At 22.1% G+C, this 20,696-nt stretch overlaps 7 protein-coding genes across 7 annotated transcripts; 5 read left to right on the top strand and 2 right to left on the bottom strand. All coding sequences in view use genetic code 6, as the record gives it.

The window, feature by feature from the left end:
• Nucleotides 1–758: 758 nt before the first annotated feature.
• TTHERM_00825630 (hypothetical protein) lies at nt 759–2,870 on the bottom strand (the record flags this gene model as incomplete). Its single annotated transcript, XM_001031431.3, has 7 exons — nt 759–1,176; nt 1,232–1,339; nt 1,405–1,571; nt 1,699–2,055; nt 2,154–2,437; nt 2,560–2,637; nt 2,711–2,870. 7 exons carry the CDS (start codon nt 2,868–2,870, stop codon nt 759–761), a joined length of 1,572 nt encoding a protein of 523 aa, XP_001031431.3.
• Nucleotides 2,871–4,062: 1,192 nt separating this feature from the next.
• TTHERM_00825620 (zinc finger protein) lies at nt 4,063–4,752 on the top strand (the record flags this gene model as incomplete). The annotated part of the gene is made up of 1 exon (XM_001031430.1): nt 4,063–4,752. The coding sequence occupies one exon, from the start codon at nt 4,063–4,065 to the stop codon at nt 4,750–4,752; it is 690 nt and encodes a 229-aa protein (XP_001031430.1).
• A 718-nt stretch (nt 4,753–5,470) lies between these two features.
• TTHERM_00825610 (endonuclease/exonuclease/phosphatase family protein) lies at nt 5,471–6,797 on the top strand (the record flags this gene model as incomplete). Its single annotated transcript, XM_001031429.3, has 5 exons — nt 5,471–5,528; nt 5,661–5,726; nt 5,799–5,995; nt 6,109–6,497; nt 6,668–6,797. 5 exons carry the CDS (start codon nt 5,471–5,473, stop codon nt 6,795–6,797), a joined length of 840 nt encoding a protein of 279 aa, XP_001031429.2.
• Nucleotides 6,798–8,163: 1,366 nt separating this feature from the next.
• TTHERM_00825600 (calpain family cysteine protease) lies at nt 8,164–11,429 on the top strand (the record flags this gene model as incomplete). Its single annotated transcript, XM_001031428.2, has 3 exons — nt 8,164–9,717; nt 9,782–10,431; nt 10,496–11,429. Exons 1-3 carry the CDS (start codon nt 8,200–8,202, stop codon nt 11,427–11,429), a joined length of 3,102 nt encoding a protein of 1,033 aa, XP_001031428.2. The 5' UTR covers nt 8,164–8,199.
• Nucleotides 11,430–12,305: 876 nt separating this feature from the next.
• TTHERM_00825590 (NAD/FAD-dependent oxidoreductase) lies at nt 12,306–13,406 on the bottom strand (the record flags this gene model as incomplete). Its single annotated transcript, XM_001031427.2, has 1 exon — nt 12,306–13,406. One exon carries the CDS (start codon nt 13,404–13,406, stop codon nt 12,306–12,308), a length of 1,101 nt encoding a protein of 366 aa, XP_001031427.2.
• Nucleotides 13,407–13,841: 435 nt separating this feature from the next.
• Nucleotides 13,842–14,474, top strand: TTHERM_00825580 (hypothetical protein; the record flags this gene model as incomplete). The annotated part of the gene is made up of 1 exon (XM_001031426.1): nt 13,842–14,474. One exon carries the CDS (start codon nt 13,842–13,844, stop codon nt 14,472–14,474), a length of 633 nt encoding a protein of 210 aa, XP_001031426.1.
• Nucleotides 14,475–15,261: 787 nt separating this feature from the next.
• Nucleotides 15,262–20,501, top strand: TTHERM_00825570 (endo-1,4-beta-xylanase xylA, putative; the record flags this gene model as incomplete). Its single annotated transcript, XM_001031425.2, has 4 exons — nt 15,262–15,599; nt 15,691–16,557; nt 16,618–17,361; nt 17,429–20,501. 4 exons carry the CDS (start codon nt 15,262–15,264, stop codon nt 20,499–20,501), a joined length of 5,022 nt encoding a protein of 1,673 aa, XP_001031425.2.
• Nucleotides 20,502–20,696: the final 195 nt, after the last annotated feature.

Here is a 20,696-nt window from a genome sequence, read left to right as displayed (position 1 = left end):
TATTTTTTCATATTCCTAAAACATAATATTTAATTAATTAAAATAATAATTATTAAAATTTGCTTTTATTAATCTTAATGAAAGTAAGAAAAAACTAAATAATAAGACAGTTTAATCTTAGTTAATATTAACCATTCTAAAACTACTATTCTTGTTTATTTTGCTAATTATTTTGATAATTTAAATTATCTTTCTCTCAATTTGTTAATTTATTAATTATAATTTTAATTAAAAACATTTTTTTAAAAGTTAATTTCACTAATTAACTAACAAACTAAAAAAAAATATAATAATTTATTAAAGCATATTCCTAAAACATAATATTTAATTAATTAAAATGATATTTATTAATAATTATTAAATTTTGCATTTATTAATTTTAAAGTAAGAAAAAACTAAATAATTAGCATAAATAATCTTATTTAATATTAACCATTCTAAAACTACTATGCTTGTTTATTTTGCTTATTATTTTAATGATTTGAATTCTCTTTCTCTCAATTTGTAATTTTATTAATTATAATTTAAATTAAAAATATTAAATATTCAAAAAAATATAATAATTTATTAAAGCATATTCCTAAAACATAATATTAAATAAATTTAAAATTGTAGTTTCGTATTCATTAACCATTATTAAAATTTACTTTTTAACTATCTTAATGTAAATAAGAAATAAACTAAATAATTTTATTTACAGACAAATCTTATTAATTTTTTTTGTCTATTTAATTTTACATTTAGAGTATTATTTAATCTCAATTATAATATTGACCATTCTAAACTTAATAAGCTTGTTAATTTTACTAGTTAATTTGATGATTTCCTTATTAGTTGTAATTTTAATTTGCTTATAAGTTGTTATTCTAATTTACTTAATAATTATTATTCTAATAACCTTACTAATTGTTATTCTAACTTTAGTAATACACTTAGGGAATTTAATTTTGTTGTAATTAATAATCTATTTGCTAATTATACTATTAATTGTCATAGTCTTAAAACTGTTGCTATTAATTATTATAGCCATTAGAAGGGATATATTACTACTACTATTATTATTACTGCTACTAATATTATTAATTTTGTCTCAGTTGATTTAATGGTTACTGCTAGGAAGCTTGGATTTAATTCACTTCTCTATGATTGATTTAGGAAACAGATTAGCTTTAGGATCTAATAATATTTTGGTAAAAATAAGAATTTGTCATAAAATGAAATATTTAATTACAGTGGTAGTTATTGCTAAATTTATGGCATAACATTCTAGTTAGTCCTAATCAAATTTTATGAAGCTGATGCAGCTAATTAACTTCTTGGGTAATTTTAATTCTGTTTTCTATTTTTTTAATTAAATTATAGTTATTTAACCCAAATATATATAATTTTAGAGTAAAAAATTACTTTTAATTTTCAAATTAAAAGCCACCGTATGCATTATCAGCCTCTGTTCTTCCTAAAAATTGATAATCTGGACGAAGAGGATTAAGACATCTATTGGTTTAGATACCCATCTTTTTAGTACCTGGCTGTGTTCCTTCTATATCTTAGTTACTGTAGGCATATCTATGCTGATATTAATTATTTATTATGTATAAATATATTTAAATTAATTAAAAAATATTTTAATATTTATAAAGAATTATTAATGCAGTAAATCAAAAATTAAGTAAATTATTTTGAAAATTAATTTATTACATTCATGTTATATTTTTTAATCAAAGAGCTAGCTTATGCACCTTAAATGTCGGTAGAAGAATATTTATCAAATGGATATTTCAATTCTTTATGAAGCTATCTTGAATTTGATCCATCAACGGCCCCTAGTACCTAACTTTAAAGATTAGCTTCATCATATTACCATTTATATGTAGGATTAAGTGGATTTACACATCTAGATAATTCTATCTATTTTTTCAAATTTATATCTCTTACATCTAATGAATCAACGTAGTCTTTAGGTAAGAATTTTTTTTTAGATTATGCACCTTCTATTTCAGGTAAATTTTTATCATATGCTAATACTTATTTTTTTGCTCTCGTGCCATCAATATCCTATGATATTTGAAGAATAAAATTTTGTATGAACTCTAAGTGAATTTAAAACGTTTAAGGAGAATATTATTAATTTATTTCATAAAAATAAATTTTACATCTATGTATAGTGTGTCTCTCAAGAATTTTGGAGGATCTGTAATTATTTACTAAGCTTCTTGCAACTTATATTATGGCTCTAAGGGATTGAAAGGTTCTCTCTTAGTATAAAATTTATTAATATTAGGATGAGAGCCTTTTATATCATCATGATCTAGTATGTGACTAACTTTATTGTATTATGTAAATTAAATATGAGGTCTTGGTACAGCTCCATCAATATCATTAACATTAAATAAATCAGGTTTATTTAGTTCTTAAATTTTGAATTTTGGCTATGCTCCTATTCATGATTAAATTATATTATTTAAATAAATAAAGTTTTTTTCTACATTTCTAATATAAATCAATAATAATTATATGTAAATGCATATTCTAAATAAAAATAAAAAGACATTTATTTACCCCTTATATCTTTTGTGTTCAAGTTGTAGTCCCTTACAGTTTCATTTTTAATGTGATAAAAACCATTTTCATAAGGTTCTATTTAGTTTTAAAATGATATTATAAATCGCATAATGACTTAGATTCTTTAATATATAAAATTAATTTCTACAAATGGTTTGTAAATTCATTAAGTCTTTTCTATTCATAGGTGGGTAGTTATAAGGATCTGAGTGTGTTGAATATAGATCTTACATTTAATTATTGGATAAATTAGAGTACTAAGAATTATAGTAATTGCTTTAGCTTAAATTCTATTATTGGTAGCTCATTTCTTCTTTTTACTATTATTGCTTGCTAAATTTTATGCAGGGTTGAATAACTTTTAATACAAATCAAACTTTATAATTCGCGTAAATATAAATAAAATACAAATTATTTTTTAAGTAAGTTTCTTTTTTATCTATCAAGTGAATTTTTAAATAAATATTGTAGCAAGAGTTTGTATGTATGTATTTATTTATTATAATTGACATATTACAAAATATTATTTTATAATTTTTAAACAAATTCTATTTCTTTAAATTAGGAAAGAAAATTCTACTACATCAAAACAATTATTTTTTTGGCTGATTTAAAAATTCAAAAAAATTTATTTATTTATTTTAAATAAACGTTTTGATTTTTATCATCAAGCAAAAGCAAAAGAAGTACTTTCTAAATGAATTTAATCAAGTAAGCAACAAATAAAATTTGTTTTTTTGAATACAAGCTCTTACATGATTTATTGATTTAACTTTAGAAAGTTTTAAAAATTATTATGTAATACAAATACATCTATTCACATAATTTTTCTTTACATTTAGTAAGAATTTAATTTTATGAAAATAAATGCTGTTTTTATATGACACATTACCAAATATAGTGTCTTAATTTTTTTCAATAAATTCTATTTCTTCAAATTAGAATAGAAAAACTCTTATTTCCTCTACTAAATTTTAGAAATAACTTATCAGCTGCCTTAAAAGCTAAAAGTTAAAAAATAATAAAATAATTTATTTATTTATTTAACAATTAATAATTTTGGAATTTTAATTAATTAGTATTATCCTAGTATGTTATGTTTTTTAAATAACTAATAGATTTTATTTTAATTGACTATGTAATCAATCCTACATGATTGATTGGAAATTAGACTATTGAAAGTTTAAAAAATTATTATGTCATACTAATACAGCATTTCAAATAAGGTAACTAGTTAGCATGATGAAATATTTTCAGTAATTGCTTAGTATAAATTGATTATTCTGCTCATCTAAAAATTATAAATTAATTACAAATATAAAATTACAAACAAACTCAAATAAATTAAAAAAAAAAGCTGATAAAATTTTTTTGAATTGAAAATCAAAAAACAAATTTATTGAATAAATTATTTAAATAAAGGTAGAAACTATAAGAAGACAAAACAAGCAAGCAAAAATCTTCAAATATTTTTGAATTAAAATTACTTATCAAACCATAATGCTTGTAGTAGATAATATTTGCGTTTTCGCATTAATTTATATCATTTACTTTATGATATGCTTAACAATAATTTATTAATTTTCTTCTTTTGCTATTGATTTTACTTTAAGCATATTCTATGCATTTTACTATATTATCATATAAGGAGGCTGCTACTCATATACTCTCATCTTCAATAACTACTTGACATAAACAATATTTATTCCTTTTTATAAAATTGCTCAGTTTATTTATGCTACTATTATTTCAAACTATGTTGACTTTGTTTGCTAATTTATGAGAACTGCATAATATGATTAAATCTTTAAGCTTGAATTAATCATGATATCAACTACCACATTATATATAATCTACAAGATTGCATGGATTACTTATGCATATTTCAAAATTATTAACAACAAAGAGATTACTCCTTAATTCTATTATAACGAAGATTGCTGCTTTTGTTTCTGTAGCTTAAACCAACTCAATGATGAAATAGAAGTTTTAAAATGCAAGCATGCTTTTCACACAAGCTGTATGTCTAAATATATAATTCACTAAAACTCATAGCAATCTCTCTATTTTAAGAAATAAGACTAAACAATAAATTGCCCACATTGCAGAACTCCAATTTATAGAAACAATGAGAAAAAGGAAGCTTGTGACTAATTTATGCTAAATATGTAGTTTGTTGGATATTCTTGATACTTCCTTTATTAATAATCAATTGCTACTACTTCAAAATTATAGATTTTCTACTTTATATAAATACTAAATTATTACTTTATCAAAAAAAATTGTTCTAGAACTTTAGAATTTGCTTGTATCAAGATTATATTCTTCAATTAAGCATATAAAAATATTCTATACATATATAATATATAAATAATCTCATTTTAATGTTGTTTATTTTAAATACATATTTAAATACTGTTAATAAATAAATAAAATATTTCTATTTTTTCAAATATCTCTAATAACAAAAATCAATAAATTAAAAAACAATAATTTAGTAAAATTAAATGATAAAAAATAATTTTTCAAAAGTTTAAATTAACAAAATATGCTAAGTACAAAAATTTATTAAGGATTCACACTTTAGCAAGTATAAATATTACTTAAAAAATATTATGTCTAAGCTGGGACTAAATAATCTATGTTAATGAATTTATATATTTAACCTTTAATAATTAATAGTACTATTCCATTAGTTCACATTGAGTAAACAAATTATACTGAAGGTTTTTTTAATCTAGTTTGTTTAGTGTCTTTTTTTGTATTTTAAGATAAGAAAATTTGCATTCGTAAAATTAATTAATTTTTATTATTTAGTTAGTTATTTATTTATTTAGTTATCAGAAAAGAATTGTACTTTGTTGTAAAAATCACTAGTTTAAATAAATATATAAATTCTTTTAGAAAAATGATCAGAAAAGAAATTAAACTAATTCTTTCTACCTTTAATATTAGAAATACATAAGGTAAGTTTTTTACTTTTTTAATTTAAAGCTAACAAAGAAAGAGAAAATATTTTAAATATGTTTTATTTATTAATTGTATTTCATTTTTAAGTAATTTCTGAAAAGTAATTGGATTTTATATTTTCACTTTAGATAGATACAATGAAAGGAAAGAATTTTTGAGGAAGACCATTTAGGGTGAATAAAGTGACATCATGTGTAAATAAATATATTTAAAGAAGGGAATTTTGAATTATAAATTATTTTGTTTCTAAATATATTCTAATCTAGGCTTATAAGAAGTATCATTTTTAGGGGATAATCAAGTTGATCATTTAGTAGAAGATGATAAAAACAGAAGTCTTTATCACTAATTCCATGCTGAATCTTAGCTTAAGTTCCACATACGTCCTGGTGCTGATCCAGAATCAAAATTAGACGGTAATACTATACTAGCTAACAAGGATTTCTTCGATTAAAATTTGACTGTAAAATAATTATTTGATCAATAAAAAAAATTAATTATTTATCTGACTAACATTTTTACGTTTTTAAATTGAAATGCCTAAATTTTAATTTTTAATAATTTTAAATTTAAAAGATATTAGAAGATAAAAAGATGCATTTAAGTGGATTTAGAGTTGCCCATGCTATCAAATTTGCTTTAAATGGAGATCCTTCAAATTACTTTTGGGTAGTCAATACTCACTTACATCACATAGTACCTGATTGGTAGATTCGTTATCATTAGCTTTAGAATATTCATCTTTGGTTATATAACATAACCAAATTTTAAAGCGATAACATATTCTTGTGTGGAGATTTTAACTTGACACCTAAAGAAGAATAAAACTATAAATATTTATCTGAAATGGGATTTAAGTCAACTTATTAAGTAATTCATGGTTAAGAACCTGTAATTACATTTCCTACAGGCTTATAAGCACCGAATATGGATACAGATCCAGAAGGCTGCTTTGATTATATATGGTATTTTTAATTTAATAAAAATAAAAATTCTTTTTTTATAAAAATAATTTTTAAAAACATAAATAAATTTTAATTGATTAGAAAAATAAATATTTATTAAATTATAAAATCAATAATTAATTTATTTTAAATTTTATTATATTAACAAATTAATAATATAAAAATAATAGGTTCAAAGGTAACTAAATTAAACCATAAAATATTCATATATTTGGTGATAAACATTTAGAAACTGATAAAACAATATATCCTAGTGATCATATGGGTTTATGTGGAGAATTTATGATTAAATTCGATTGAGATTTTATGCAATTTTGAGATCATATATTTATTTTTGCTAAATATTTTGTTTATATTTTCATTTATTTGTTTTCAAATTTTCTACAATCAATAACTAAAGTAATAAACCATAATATAAATTTATATTTTATTTCTCTAATTAATTTCACAATAAATAAATAAATAAATAAATTAATATAATCTGAGTTAATTTATATAAATTATATATTTTTAAGATGTTTTAAAAATAAATTTTAAAATAATTATTTATTTGTTAAAATTAATATTTCTAAATCTTTAAATAGCAAAATATAATAATATTAATATTCTTTAATTTACTTAAAAATATTATTATAAATATCAATTAGTACTGAGTAAGATTTTGTTTAGCAATATAAATGTTAAATTAAATTAATTTTAATCTATTATTTTTTTAGAGTTAAAATCCATGCATTTTTTGTTGCAATATTTAATTTGAAATTTATATTACATATAACCTCACATTTATTTAGTATTAGAAAAATATTCAATTTTTTAATTTATTTAATTCTAGATTTTAAAAATAGTTACAAGCTCTCAAGTATGTTTTTACAAAATATTTCTCAAATGTAATAAGAAATTTAAATTATTTAAAAAAATAATGCATTTTTTGTTGAAATAAATGCTTTCAAATTTATTTTAATTTCTTAGACCTTACTGATCAGAAAAAAAATATTTCTATATTCTTCAATCTATTTTTTTCTAGAATTTATAAAAATAAATGAAACTCTTAATCTTATTTGAGCTATCAAATATTTGAAAAGTTTTTATATGAAGGATAACATATTATAAATGCAATATCTTTGACAAGAAGAATATTTTATTTAATATATGATTTTTAAATAATCATAAATCATCAGAGTAAAAACTAAATTGGTGTTTTTTTTATTTGATTTGGTCTATCAAGCATATTAAATTGATACATTTTTTGTTGAAGTGAGTGTTTATTTTGAAATTTATTAAAAGCAAATCAATTATATAATATGTTTTAATTAACAAATTTAATGAAAGATACTAAAATAATTCCAGAATATTTATTTAATAAGCTTTAAATATATATCATATACATTTTTAATATTTGTTTTTCAAATGATTAATAAATTTATTTAAAATACTTTTAAATTTTTTATTTATTTTTAGATTTGTGAATATAATTTAATTAAAACTTGTACTACTGTTAATTTCTAAGACTAAATAAGCAGAAAGAACATTTCTATACATTAATTTATTGTAGACAAGTCTTTGTCTATTATTTTTTAAAGTAATTTTTGATTATCCTTTTAATTTTACTATTGAACTGATCAAAAATCAATCTCAAGCACATTAATTATATTTCTTAATTTAATAAAAAAATCAAAAAGATTTATTTGGATTTTTTAAAATTATGAGTGAAAATATTGAAAGCGATTGCCTTAAAATACTAAGAGGTATTAAATAAAATTATAGCAATCAATCAAATAATAATTTTATGTCTTTCTAGCGAGATTTATTAAATTATTCTTTAGGCAAACAGTTTTTAAATGCCGATTAGCTTAGTTCATATTTAAAAGATAGAAAAGGAAATATTACTGATGAATAAATATTATTTATTTTGCAATAGTTTCCAAAGGATGAAAACAATAATTATTAAATATCCTCTATCTAGAGTGTTTTTAACTAAATTAGCAGCAAATATCCTTCTTTAAATCCTATTAATGTTGCTAATGTTTAAAATAGTAATTCGCCTGGTAAATTGTTTCCAAACGCTCAACTTAATAATCAATAATTACAAAATAACTTAAGCTAATAAAATGATAAATAAAATAATTAATAAAACTAAGACAAAGTATTTAATGATATTATCTTGATTAATGAAGAATCTGATGATGAAGAAGAAAATAAAGCAAATGAAAGAGATTAAAATAAACAAAATTTAATTGGTAAAAAAGATAAAGTAATATTCAATGAAAATGAAAAAATGATTTCAGAAGACAGCTTTGAAAGTTTAAACTAGAAATTAGGATTTTTAAAAGAATAACACATTAAAAAAGCTATAAATTTGAATGATATCAAGAATATCTTTCCATCTAAGAAAATATCCTTTTAAGAATTAGTATTCTTTTTAGGTAGTTATGGAATTGAGTTATCAGCATAAGAACAGTAGTTTTTGAAGGAATCACTTATTTCAGATGATAATTCACAATATGTTTATATAAAAGACTTCTTAGAATTTATGAATCTGAAAGATAACTACTATAATTAGATAGAAAAGTAGTAAAACTCTTAAAAGAATAAAGTCTTACCATTCCCACCACCTCCCAATTTATATTACTAAAATTAAAATATAAATGGTAACATATAAATAATAAATTTTCCAATGATAATAAATAATAAAATAAATCACAATAATCATCAATAAAATAATAAAAATAATTAGAGAATATTTTAAAACAATTAAAATATTAATACGAATTTTTATTATCCGCCTTCGATACCATTTTATTAATAAAATTAAATAATTCCAAATAATTAGGTACCTTAATTTCATTAAAATGTGAATATCTAGAATAACAATAATAATAAAATCATTGAAGATAAAAAAAATATTAAAAATAACAATAATATGAATAATAATAACATTAAAGATTAAGTTTAAGTAGTAAACAATAATTGGTAATAAAATAATTTACAGATTAATTAAATCTAAAATAATAACCAATAAAATTATATGTTGAACAGTTAGTGTGAAGATTATTTTGAAATTTTAGATGAATAAATTGAAGGGATTGAGGAGTTTTATACAAAATTTTATGATTGCTAAATAAACGATAAAGAATTTATTGATTCATCTTTCCCTCCTTCATAAGATTCTATAGTTAAGGATTAAAGTAGCAAACGTTATTATGAGTGGAGAAATTTAGGAGTAAGTTATTTTATTAAAAAATATTATTTTTTTATTAATGCTTTTAAAATTTTTAAATAAATAGTGGTATAGACCAGTAGGATTTTTTAATGGTTAACCATATAGTATGTTTGAGAAATTTAAATCTGTCAGTTAAAGTAGAGTAGGCTTAGGGAAACTTATTTCTCCAAACGATATACAATAAGGTATGCTAGGAGATTGCTATTTTCTCTCTGCTTTGTCTTGTTTAGCTTAAGAACCTCATAGAATACTAAACTTATTTATTACGAGAAAAACTAATAAATATGGTATTTATTGTGTGAAAATTTGTCATGATGGTGCTTGGAAAGCTGTCTACGTAGATGATCACATCCCATGTATCCATAAAAAACCTGCTTTCACTAAAGCAAATGGAAATGAATTATGGGTTCTGCTCATTGAAAAAGCTTGGGCAAAATTATTTAACAGTTATGCAAAAATTGAAAGTGGATATTGTCATGAAGCAATGAGGGATCTTACTGGTGCTCCTACTGCTAATTTTTTAACATATGAAGATGTTTAAGTTAATGGAAATACAATTTAATAAATGAATCAAAGTCTGTTGCCAATATTGATGGATGCTCTTTCAGAGTAGAACAGATTTTTAATTACAGCTGCTAATGATAACTCTGATCTTTCAAAATCATAAGCAGACAGATTAGGTCTAGTAACTTCTCATGCTTACAGCTTAATAGGGTAAATATTTTTAACAGTATTTAAATATTTTATCTGTTAACTAAATTTTTTAATATTAATGAAGCTTTAAAGAAATCAATCACCACATTCTTGGTAAAGTTATGCTCGTAAGACTAAGGAATCCCTGGGGTAAAAAAGAATGGAAAGGAGATTGGTCTGATGAAAGCTAGCTTTGGACTCCAGAGCTTAGAGAAAAATTGAGAGTTACAAAAAAATAGGATGGAATATTTTATATGAGTTTAGAAGATTTCTATAAATATTTTAACTAAATTACAATTTGCTATTACCATGATTTTTTTAAATACTCAAGCATTAAAGTTTTAGAGTCAGATGGAAAGCATTCACAATACTTTACACTATAAGTTAAAACAAAAGGAACATATTACATTTCTATTGTATAGCCATCAAAAAGAAACTTTGATAAAGACATTTACTATGAAACAGGAATTTCAAGAATTTTTGTTATGTAATTACTAGATCAAGAGGGAGCATCTAATATAAAATATATTGGTTCATAATAAAAGAAAAGTAGAGAAATTTTTATTGAATGTAATCTAGAACCTGGATCATATTTAATATAAGCTAAAGTAAAATGGGAATTACCTACATTCACATCATATGTAGTTAGCTCTTACGGTATTGACACAACTGAAATATAACCTACTTAAAAGAAATAAATTCCTAATTAATTTTTGGAAGAATGCTTCAAAACTCATGCTAGAAAAAACAGTAACTTAAAATTAAAAGGATAAGTCATGTTTTGCAAACATATTGATCACAAGTAAGGCTATGGATACTTTTATATTCAGAATATTTCCAATAGTACATATTCTATAGATATGCATTTTTAGCAGTATACAGGTTTAAAATTTAAGAAACCTCAAAGAGTTCCCAATATTTCGCTTGTTGCAGTACCTCAAACAGAAATTATTGCTTTATTTACAGTTAGTTGTTTTGGCTACTAAATGTAGTATTAAGAATATTATAAATAAAATTGACCTAATAGATTATTTTTATAAACTATTTAAATTAAAAAATCGATTCGAAATTCATGGGTATTTATTTTTGTTGTATATGTACGTGTTTATGTTTTCAAGAGACTTATTAAAAATCAGCTTATTGTATTTTCAATTATAATCATATTTGGATCTATAAAATCAAAATTGACAAAAAAAAAATCAACAATTGAAATAAAAAACAATTTATTTTAATTTTAAAAGTAAAAAAATTAAACAAACATAAATAAATTTCTCAAATTAAAATTTCTAAGTTAAATATTATAATCTGCTTTAAAATGTATTTACTTTTATATTTTAAATAGATTCAAAAATTAGTTTGTTTTGCTAATAAGTTATTTGTAAGGAACTAAAAATTTAAATTTGACAATAATCAATCAAAGATAGAAAAAGAAATTTATTTTAATATTTAAAAAAAAATCTCAAATTCTTAAATGATAATTATTATTAGCTTCTAATTGTATTTCTTTTTTATTTTTGAAGAAATTTGAAAATCAATTAAGAGCTATAAATTAAAATTGACAATAATCAAAGATAGTAGAAAAAAGCAATCAATTTTTATTTTGAATTAAAAAAATAAATATAAAATAAATTTCTGAAATCAAAATTCTTAAATTAATATTTATATTTGTTTAAAATTAAATTTCTTTTTATACTTTCAAATGACTCAAAGATTAATTTATTTTGCAAATAATAAAAAATATATTTTACTGAAAGATTATCTAAAAATCAACTATATAAAATAAAATAATATTAACAATTATATTTGATAATAAAATAAATAAAAAAAATTAAATTAATTTATCTATTTACAATATTTAAATTAAAATAATATTTTTTAAAAAGTAAGTAAAACTCTCATAGTTTAGCTTAAATCTGATCAGATGCAATTAATCCTTTTTCAAAAGCTTATAAAACTCTTCCTCTTCCAATCAAAAAATCACCTGCAAAAAATAAACCATCTTATTAAAATTCTTATAGAGATTCCTCAGAAACTTTGTTATTATTAGGAAGAGCATATCTCCACCTTTTAACCCAACAAAACTTCTAACTATCAAACATTTTTTACTATTCTAATTGTGGCATCAATTTAACTAAGCTTTCTTTTGCTTTTTAAATAACAACTTCATCGCTTGCTGCATAGTTTTCATCAGAAAATTACTCACTCATTTGGCATATAATTAGTGATTTATTTTCTGGAACATGTCCTTCCTTTTAATCTTCTACAGTAATCCAGACTATCGAATGCTACCTATCTTCATTTAATAAAGCAAAATATGGGATGTCCTAGATTTTTTTTTCAAAAGCAATGACAAGACATAACTACTTTTTATATTTGCATTTCTCAAATATTTGCATAATTTCATCTTTTTTATGATACTCACTCTTTTTAAATAAATCAACAATTTATGGGGCTGGTGGAGTTAATAAAATATAGTCTGTGCTTATAACATCTTATTTGTTGCTATTATTTGCTTTATCTGAATAAGTTATTGTCCATTTTTTGGTATCTTGACAATATTTTAAATTATCAACAAAATATTCAAACTTAACATTCAGATCTTAATCCTTCTAAATTAGCTCTGCAAGTTAGATTAAACCTTTTCTGTAAGTTAACTTTTCTGTTTGTTGAGTATCTTTTGTTTGATAAATTTTAGAATCCTTGTCAAAAAGGTAAAGCTCTTTTGTTATCTAAATTAAATCCTCTGCAGGAAGCTGCTTTTTAATTATATCTATCACTCTTTAAGATTAAGATAGTCCTTCAAAAGTAAAATAGTTTGCTCCATGATCATAGGTATATCCATGACGCGAATTTGAAGTAGCTCTTCCGCCAACTTTCTAAGACTTTTCGAGGAGCATCAGGTTGATGTTTGTCTTATTTTTTGTGAGGTTCCAGGCACAGCCTAGACCCGCCATTCCCATACCAACTATTGCTAAAGATTTTTATGAATTTTGCATGACTAAATCAAAATTTTTAATTTATTTTATTTCTGATTTTATTTTTGATAAAATCTTCTTGAATTTTAATAACGAATAGTTGCTCTTCACGAATTTTCTGTATTACATCAAAAATTAAGAATATTTTTAAATTAATTTTAAAATAATTAAAAAAATAATCACAGAAGCTTAGAAAATAAAATAAAATTTTTAAATAAAATAAATTTATTTATTCATGTTTAAATTTTTTAAAATAAAAAATTTGAATTCTATTTAATCAAAATTTCTACAATTTAAAGCAATATTAAGCTTTTCAAAACTTATAGAAAAACTAATTGGTTAATTGATTAATTGATTTATTTAAAAATATAGTTTCTAAATATTTTTGTTTGATTAAATCAAATAAAGTAAAAAAAGCGTTTTCAGAAGAATATAAAATATTTTAGAAGTGAAAACATGGGAAATTAAAATATTTAAGTGTTTGACAAAAGAAATATATTATTTGTTGGAAGCGACTGCTTAGAAGATAAATATTTGTTAGACAAATTTTTCAACAACTATAACTATAAAATAGAGTCAATAGGTAATGTTGATAACATTAAAATCACAATGATTTAAAGAAAAAATGAAAATGAATGCGCAGTTTGGCTTCTTAGATATAATGATTTAAATTTTACTAGCACTATTAATGTGCTAATAAAAACAATAAAAATCTCTGGTCTAGTAATATGCTTGTTTGAGCAAGATGAACATATGATTTAAGAATTTAAAACTTTTTTAAAATAATATACATGTGAGGAATATCTAAGAGGAGTTTCTCTGGGAGTGCTTGTAGTAGATGAAGAGAATCCATTTAAAAAAGGGGAAAGAAAAGAAGATGCAGATAACGGCGATTAAAATGAAAGCTAAGAGAATCTTATAAATTTATATATGAGGTAGTTGAAAATTGAGAAGGATCTTCACTTAAGAGACTTAGATCCCCGTATTATCAAATAAATTTAAATAATAAATGTCATTTAGACTAGTAAAATAGGAGATAAAGTAAGTGAATTCTTAGAAAAAGTTCTTGATGCTATGAGTATTTTATGAAAATGCTAAAATTTATGCATAATGTTATTTTTTATTTATTAAAGAGACCATTAATAATTATTACCCATTTCTAGAAATTAAAAAACGTAAAAGCAATACTTTAAAAATTTTAAAATATTTTTAAAATGTCTTAGAAATAATTTGCATTATTTTAAAGCAAGCAGTTTAAATAGATTTTCTTTAAATATTTAATTTTTAAATTTTTAAAAATTTATCATCTTTATAAAAAAATAATATTTTAGATTCAATGTTTAATTGAATAATAATTAGATTTATAATTAAACCATTCTCTTTTTTTTCAAAAGAAATTTTTTTTCTAAATTTAGAATGAAAAGTATATCTATTTAAAGTGAAAATTTAATATAGTTATACGTTGAAAAAATAGTGTTTTATTCTTTTCCTACTCAAAATGTTTATTATAAAAATCAACTAGTTTTTAACCAGAGTTTAAGACATTTCATAAAAAATATTATAAATAAGAATATAGATACGTATATTGTTAAGTAGAAACTCTAAATTTTTAACATAGGTGATATTTTATTTGTTTATAAACCTAAATTTTAATGTTAATTTGAGATTTTTGTGGATTTTTAATGTGTTAAATTAATTAATTAAAATTTAGATTCATTAATTCATATACATATTATCTGTTTATTTATTTGTTAACTATTAATATATTTATTTTGCTAAATCATAAATCAGCATATATTATATATAAGCTTATTTTCTCTAAAATAATACACTGTAAAAAACAAGTAAAAGAAAAATCTTAATAATAAGTAGACTTATGCGAGTATCTATAAACTAACCTATATAAACTCAGAAGGACTAAGAGACTTAGAAAGCAGATGTAGGTATTCAGTTTTAAAATATCTTTTAAGAGTAAAACTAAATTAATACAGCCTAAAGTAATTCTAAAAACCCAATAAAAAAACCCTTTTAGAATTTCATTATATCTAAGTACGAGGCAATGAGTGATAGAGACTTTAAAAAAGTACCAATTAGCTTTATTAATTAGATATACAAGATTTAATCTATTGATCTAAAGAAATTGCATTAAGAAGCATCAAAACCAATACAAGAAATGTCTCAAAGCTCTGTTTAATTCTATCAGACAAAACACAGGTAAAAAAAATCTTAACCATTAATTATATTTTATACATATTTCTAAAATTATATTTATGTTTAACTTTTTTCTAATTTTAATCATAAAAAGTTTATAGCAAAATAGCGGCAGTAATAAAATGAATCAGACTTTAGATAATAGACATTTCCATTCAAATAATAAATTTGGATTTTCACCTTAATCGTCCCTATCTAATTCTCCAACAAGCAGCTTTCTTTAAGATTAGAAGTCTAATAGTAGTAGAAGTTTAAGTTTAATTCAAAGACTAGACCAAAATAACATAGATTCCATCAAAGAAGAGAATATCCCTATAAGAGAAGAACACAATACAGTTAAGATAAAGAAGGCAACTTCTGTGCTTACTTAACCTAGCTTCTAAGGATCATATTAACATAGTAGAAATTTAATAAAGACATAGAATGTAGAACTAAGAAGTTGTATAAACAAAAACAATTTCAATACAAATAAACTCTTTTTAAGATAATAAAGGTAGTCTTAACAGAACACACAATTTCCAAACATATTTAAATAAGTAGACAATAATCAATTAAATGAAATAAAAGATTTGTAATTTAGAAAAGATTTTAAGGATTGGTAATAACAGTTTATTAATCCTAACGAAAAGCAGAATTTTTCTCAAAATTTTTCAAAAATAAGTGATAGAGATATTTAAAATAACTTAACAAGCATTTAATTAAGTAGCTCTAAGACAAAAATAGAATAAAAAGCGTTTAATAAAATGTCTTAAAATATACACAGCTTTACTTCTAGAAACTAAATAGACTCAATAAATTTGAAAGAAGAAAATGACAAGTAGATCGATCCTAATAGTAATATTAAAGAACATAGCTTAAATTCCGAAAAACTACATGAATATTTTTTTGCAAGTTAATACAAGAATTCTTCATAAAATAACTAGCTTTTATCAGATAAAAATTAATCAAAGGAATTTTAAAAGTAAAATAAAAATTAATTGTTTTAAAATTAAAGTAATATGATATTTTTAAATAAAATTAGTCACCTCCAAAAAAATTAGTTCAACTTAAACTAATCAACTTCATAAAGTTAAGTAACAAAAAACAATCTGTAAAAAAATTCTCAAATTCAAAGAGTTTAGTCTCCATTAATCTAAAATTTCAGCGAAAAGTTAAATAGTTCAATATCTAAAGCTAACTCAGAAACAATTTAAAATATTTAGAAGTTTAGTGTAACTTAAAATAATTTCTTCAATTAATAAGATGGTGAACAAGATAGGATAAAAACTGAAAATAAATTGTTTTCACAAAACAAAAAAAATTTAACAATTTAAATAAACAAATTATCAAATTAGAATTCCTGCGAATTTAATAAAAGTAGTGAAGTGGATATTAGCTAAGATAATCCTTAATCAACAAAAAATATTCAAAAGAATAATCTATTGGAAAGCAATAAAGCATCTTAATAAGAGACAATAAATGTTGATAATCAAAATTAGGAACAAAGATAAGTAAAGATAAATGAATCTAAGTTTGTCTTGCATAAACCCTATACTTACAAAAAAAATAAAGTTTACTTAAAAAACTTATAAAAAAATAATACTAGTCCAGCAACCTCTCCAAGTTAAATTAAGCAAACTACTGGCAAGAAATCTCCTGTGACTCCTTCAGATAATAAAAAATCTATGGAAAACCCCAATTAGGTTCTAGCTCAATAATTTTTTTAGAATTCACCAACTTTATCTAAAAATAAAAGTTAATTTTCTAAATAATAAGAAAGCTTAAGGTAAAATTATTTTAAAAAATAACATAAACCATAACTCTATATTTACATTTTTTCATTTTTTTAAAAGTATAATTTCCTGTGATGAAGTAAATGAAAAAGATATAAAGACCAACACAATTTTTAGAAGCCAAGAAAAAGAAACATAAAGCAATAAAATAAAAAATGAAATTGAAGAAATAAAATCAGCTTTTGTCAGAGCCATTTTAGAGGAATAAGTATTTATGTACCAAGAGAATTATGCTAGCCTTGAAACAAAGATATTTGAAAGAAAACGTCAAGAGCATCAAATAAGTTTCAAGACAAATATGAATTTAGGAGATTCTTAAAAAAATTAAAACAACAAACAATTTCCCTTGCTTTAGGAAATACAGTAGCTCAAAAAAAATTAGAGTAATAATCAAACTACGAATAAAAATATAGATTTATCACATTCACCTTAGTTGAATAAAGGGTCTCCAAAAGGTAGTTAAACTCCTAAATTAAGTAACTTAGAAGATGTTTTTTTTTAAGTTAGGAGATCATCGATGCAACTAAATAAACAAAATTAAAATACATAACAAAGCTCATAAGAAGGAGATTAAGATTTTGATAATCATTCCTAATTTAAAAACTAAGCAATTACAGATATAACTAAATAAAATAATGAACTTAGTATGAGAAGATCACAATTTTCAAACTTGAATTTTACTTCAGCTTCTACTGATTAATTATAATCCTTAAACAATCCGTTTCCTGAACTAAAAATACAGATTCAAAATAAAAATTTTGATTCTGAATAAACCCCATAAAATTAGAAAAGAAACTCGAAAGTCAATAATGATTTAAATAAATTTTAATCATAAGTCAATGAAAGCGGATAAAGCTCTACTAACAGTCCTACTCTACAAAAAAGTACTTAAAAGCAGTCAATATCAATGTTTTCGAAGATGCACAACCCATTAATGCATATGAATAGAAGGTAATCTAAAATAGTTGTAATTGATTCTGACTTAAAGTTAGGAATCAGTAATAACAACGATAATAACAGCCAAACTAATAGTCCCACAAACATAAACGAAAATTACAAAAAATCATGCCTTTCGAAACAATAGTCAAATAATACAGAAGAAAGTGTTGATAGCTAATCGAGTAGTCGTAAAAATAGTTTAAATAACATAGATTAAAATAATAAGTCAGTATCTGTGAAGTAAAGTAGCGAAACATAAAAAACTGAGTAAAATAGTTTAAATACGATATAAAAGATCTCTACCCCAATCAGTAATAAAAATAATTAACAAGCTCTCTTAAATATAGGCTTTGAAGATATTTTAAAGAATTACTATGAAAAATTAGATTAAGAAGAAGATAAAAATTCCACATCTTCCATTAGAGATTTAAACAATAACTATAATAATGGTAGTCATGTAAGCCTAAATTTTCCAAATTATCAATAATAATCTGGTTTTTAGCAAAATAGCCCTAATAAAGTACAAAATTAAGAAATGTAAATAAAAAGGCTTGGATCTATTTAGAGATACTAAAGCTTTGAATCAAGGTCAAGCTTTGTAAATTCACCTAAAAGCTAATCCAATCGTGTTCGTCCTTAAATAAACCAAACAGATTAACCTTCAAAATAGAAAGGACTTGCAACAATATACATTGAATTAAATGAAATTATGAATTCTCATATCTTACAAAACTTAACTTTATCAGAGAAATTAAGTTCTTTATTAGAATTTTATAATATAAAAATGCAAAATCTGTAGCATTATTATTCTGTTTTCTTGAAATTTGTTCTTATAGATGACTCAAAGGTATTTAATCCAGATACATTTGCTAGTTTTAAGATACACTATTAGGTATTTGAGTAGCTGTAAATTATTCTGATAGAAACCCTTAAATCCCTAAACTACAACACTCATGCAATAGAATAAATTATTGAGCGTCTTGAATATCAAAAAAAGTACATAACAGAAGGTCTTTTAGTTAATGAAATAGGTGGCTCATCTGGAATTCTTAAAACAATTGTTGAGTCTCTGGAAGAATTAAATTAAAAATTGCCTTATAATTTTTCATCATAGTTAAGTGCAGAGGAAAAAACAGCAACTTTAACTAGAGTTGTCACAATTATATGCAACCAAGAAAGGTTATTTAATATCAATGCTAATAATTATATAAATTCCATAGACTAAAAGAGTAATTTTGATATTGAAATGTAGCCATATTTACATTACTTTAAAGATTTTGGGTAAAAAGAATTTTATTGCCTTAAACTCACATTTTATACATCATTAAAGTAAAGAGGTTATAGACAATAAACTATTTTTAGATTCCTTGAATAATTCGAAAAAGCTCGCTACAAAATCTCCTCTACACTTACTATGAGTAATCTTCTTAAAGATAAACAAGTATACGATCAGCTCGTTTAAGATTATATATGGAAGATTCAACAGGATAATTAGATGTGTTAAGCATTTGAGAATAATAAAGAAGTTATTTAATTTTTCTGCCATTCTGTAATTCTTGAATTTATCTACTCACTTCATGGAAGGTTTGATCTTTACTTTTTGTTGTCCAAATTACCACATTTAACGAGTTCTCACCTCAGTAAGCTGGCTTCATTCCTAACTGGGATTGTTGATTACAGAGGATTATCTTAACACTTTATAAACGATATTAAAATAAAGTTCTTGAAAATGTCTTATAAGCTAGATTTGGATAAATCTCCTATAACTCTAATTAAATAGGAGACCAATAATATCAATTTCTTGGAGGATCTCATATAAGAAATAAATTCAATAATGCACAAAGATGAGTGTTTTGAAAGTTTTATTTAAAAATTCCCAGAAGATAAAATCAGTCTAACTATTGCAGACACAACTTAACTACAAAGTGGTTTAAGGGCTTTGAATTTCTTCTTATTGACCTTACTATCTGAATTTGATATATATAGTATCTAAGATTTGCACTCTGCACTTTAAGCTTTTAATGTAAGCATAACGATACCTATTTAATGGAAAATTGCTATAGAATTTGCTCTTAATAATATGAAAATTCCATACAAAATTTCCTAAAAGATCATAGAATTAATTTCATTATAATTTTCTCTTCTTTACAAAAACACTCAATATGAATAATTTAACCAAGTTTTATTAAATTGAAAACATTTAATTTTTTTAAATTAATTATATTTAAGAGAGTATATTTTAAATGCTTGCTTGTTATTTTGTAGTGTTAAATTTTTTTAATTTTAATATTTTTTATCAAAAAATATATTTTTAACAAATCTGATTTATTTCTTAAATAAAAAATTTAATTGATTTTCTTGAAATTTAAAATACATTTTTAATGTTTTT

Source organism: Tetrahymena thermophila (assembly GCF_000189635.1).
Source record: "Tetrahymena thermophila SB210 genomic scaffold scf_8254440, whole genome shotgun sequence".
Taxonomy (NCBI): domain Eukaryota; phylum Ciliophora; class Oligohymenophorea; order Hymenostomatida; family Tetrahymenidae; genus Tetrahymena; species Tetrahymena thermophila.
The sequence above is the reverse complement of the archived record's forward strand: the minus strand, read 5'-3'. Positions and strand labels throughout refer to the sequence as shown.